A 2750-nucleotide genomic window follows, 5' to 3' on the forward strand; every position below is an offset into this window, starting at 1 on the left:
CAAGAAGAGTCGTTCTGCCACTTTGCTTATGAAAGGGGTTGAGCTTATTGACCTATGGTTGTCCAGAAGTATGTGGTTCTTCTTTGGCTTCGGGATGTGAATAACCGTTGCCCTCCTTGAACGGGTACGGAAAATGTCGTAGTCTGAACATAGCGATAATGATGTTCGTCATTGCCGCTATGCTCTTCCTTGGTATGGCTTTCAGCGATCATGTAAAAATCCTGGTTTTCATCTGGACTCAAAAGTGCGATTCTACAAACATGTCACTTCTGAACTGAAAACGGCATACGTAGCTCTGGAATTGTTATATCCTCATGTTATCCGAATCGATGGTTTTATCACATTTCAAACATTGTGACATATTTTATGGTCCTTTTCTTCGGAAATCTGATGCTTTTCGTATCCAAAAAGTACATAATACTTGTGTACGTCTAAATCTCAGTCTCAAAAGAAGGGATAGGATTTCACATAAGCTTAAGGAAATGTGCTGGTTGAGTATGTATTTAGTATGAGAATGTGGAAAAAAAAACTAATTTTACTTATATGCATGATTGAACTTAGTTTTATGTTGTTTTCAAACACAAAACCATGAATGTGAAAAATGAATATCTATATAAATCATTTCTATAAGTGAAAAACTGTTCATGTGATATATTTTCGAAAGTTACAATACCAAATAACTTTTTTTTCAGAATGAGCATTGTTATCTGGAATCTAATGATAAATTCAAATTTCTAATTGAATACATAGACCTAATTTATGCCTCTCGAATGTGTTGCTCCATGTTGAACAATCACAATATTTTATGTCTTGTACTACATATTGCAACTCTTTTGGAAATCACCCTTAAATGCTTATATTCTGATTCCTACATCAATTCATCGATAAATTCATGATTTCAAGGCCACTGAAGATTGTAGTATGAACAAGATCAGTACAGCTGTGATTCTTTTGTGCGTCATCTACTCATCCACACGTTCGCTTTGAGTTGAAGCATTTTCTACTTTCGAAAAATGCACATTTCATGCAACTCTTATTGATAATGAGATGGAATGAAGATGTAGAAATAATCGATTTGACGACCAAGAAGTTACTAACGAGAGGAAGCATGAAAATATGTCAGTAGTTTTGTGTGTAACACCATCAGTACGTAATTCTGATGTTGAGAAACATTTTTGAATCTATTTGAAATCTCATCGCATCAACACTGCCTCTCGAGTACTGAAATGTGAAATTTGATGTGGTAACACTGATTTATCGTAAATTACCTACTACCTGAATGGTTTGAAAAGCTGCTATTCGTTTCAATGAAGTCATTCTTGGTTTACTTCTGGAACCGTATACAATTTGAAAATATTGAATTTTCCGGTGAAAGTGATATTTGAATATTCAATTGAATTATATCGTATATTATTTTTTCGAAAAACAAAAGTGAATTATGGATTCAGTTAAGAAGAATATACGAAGCATTTTGATTTCTGCCGGATTATCGATGACGATGAGAGAACTTGAAAAGGATTACATCGAATTCATCAATGAACCTATTCCATATCGAAATCATGGGTTCAGTCATCTTGAACAGTTTTTACGTTCAATGCCAGACACGGTAGAGGTGAGTGAATTTTACACAAAGTGATTTTACGATTGTTATTGTACTTTGAATAATTAAGTCTAGAATATTCGGTGATATTGTCTTTAGTAGTCACTCCTGCTACAGCAACTATTACAATTTCAATTCACATTCAATCATTTCTGGAAAACCGCATAGCTTCTGCCGTCTTTCAAAATCAAAAAAATTAATTTCAAAATTAAAATTACCGCCTTCAGACATTTGAATGTAGTGAGACTATATCACTGAAATTTCAGAGATCCCTTTTTTTGTCACCCGAACTAATATCGAGTAAATTATCAACCAATATGAAAGCAACTGAAAGTTATCATTCATAGATTATATAAGTATATTGTTGTTTAGCAACTTTCTCATCCAATCTTTCATTTGTAGGTGGAGGGATCCGGACCATACGCAATTGTCCATGTTACCAAATCGCAGAAATCTTCACATGTCTATGATTTGGTTGCCAAACAAAGAAAGAATGCTCCTCGTAAGGGTGAGAGGTAAGTGTTTCATATATTTTACTGGCTAGATTTCTTAGTCTAACTATATCGTGTATTATTCCAGTCGAACTACAGATTAAGGTTTTCAGAGAAAGTTCATCGAAATATTTCAATTTGAAGTGTCTTTCTTCCACACTCTTGTTCATTGAAACTGATTTTGAAGCATGAATATTGAGAAATAAAACTTTTTACATTTGAAAAATCATAGTAAGTTTTATTCCTCATTTTTCATTATGATCTGGTACCACGTAGTAACGGCTACATCTATTTTGGAGCAATTATACTTCGGCTCTTTTCAATTCTCTCAACCGAATGAAAGAAAAGATTCGTTTCATAAATGTTTCATATTAGTCATATTTTGAATGAGACAATCTGGAACTTTCTTAGCCTTCAAATATATATTTTCCGTTGATAGCTCTGATTAGAAATGTATTGGTTGGATCGTCAAAGTCTTGGACATATCAGAAGGTGAAATGAATATTTCCAAAGTACTTTCATTATCACCTTTGAAAATTGGAATTGTACCCTTTCTTGGGGGGTCGTTGTGTTATCTCTTTCGAATACTAATTTATTTAGTTGAATGAAACGGTTCATGTTATTACTATTTCTATTTTCTGGACAATTTGTAACAATCT

At 33.3% G+C, this 2750-nt stretch overlaps 1 protein-coding gene across 1 annotated transcript; it reads left to right on the top strand.

Moving 5' to 3' along the window:
- Positions 1-624: 624 nt before the first annotated feature.
- LOC141480285 (tudor domain-containing protein 7B-like) lies at positions 625-2131 on the top strand. Its single transcript, XM_074170207.1, has 2 exons — positions 625-1612; positions 2003-2131. The coding sequence occupies exons 1-2, from the start codon at positions 1439-1441 to the stop codon at positions 2117-2119; spliced, it is 291 nt and encodes a 96-aa protein (XP_074026308.1). The 5' UTR covers positions 625-1438; the 3' UTR covers positions 2120-2131.
- Positions 2132-2750: the final 619 nt, after the last annotated feature.

The sequence above is a fragment of the Leptinotarsa decemlineata genome, unplaced genomic scaffold (assembly GCF_025532065.1).
Source record: "Leptinotarsa decemlineata unplaced genomic scaffold, Ldec_3_MD MMD2_P_RNA_scaffold_7, whole genome shotgun sequence".
In the NCBI taxonomy this organism is placed as follows: Eukaryota; Metazoa; Arthropoda; class Insecta; order Coleoptera; family Chrysomelidae; genus Leptinotarsa; species Leptinotarsa decemlineata.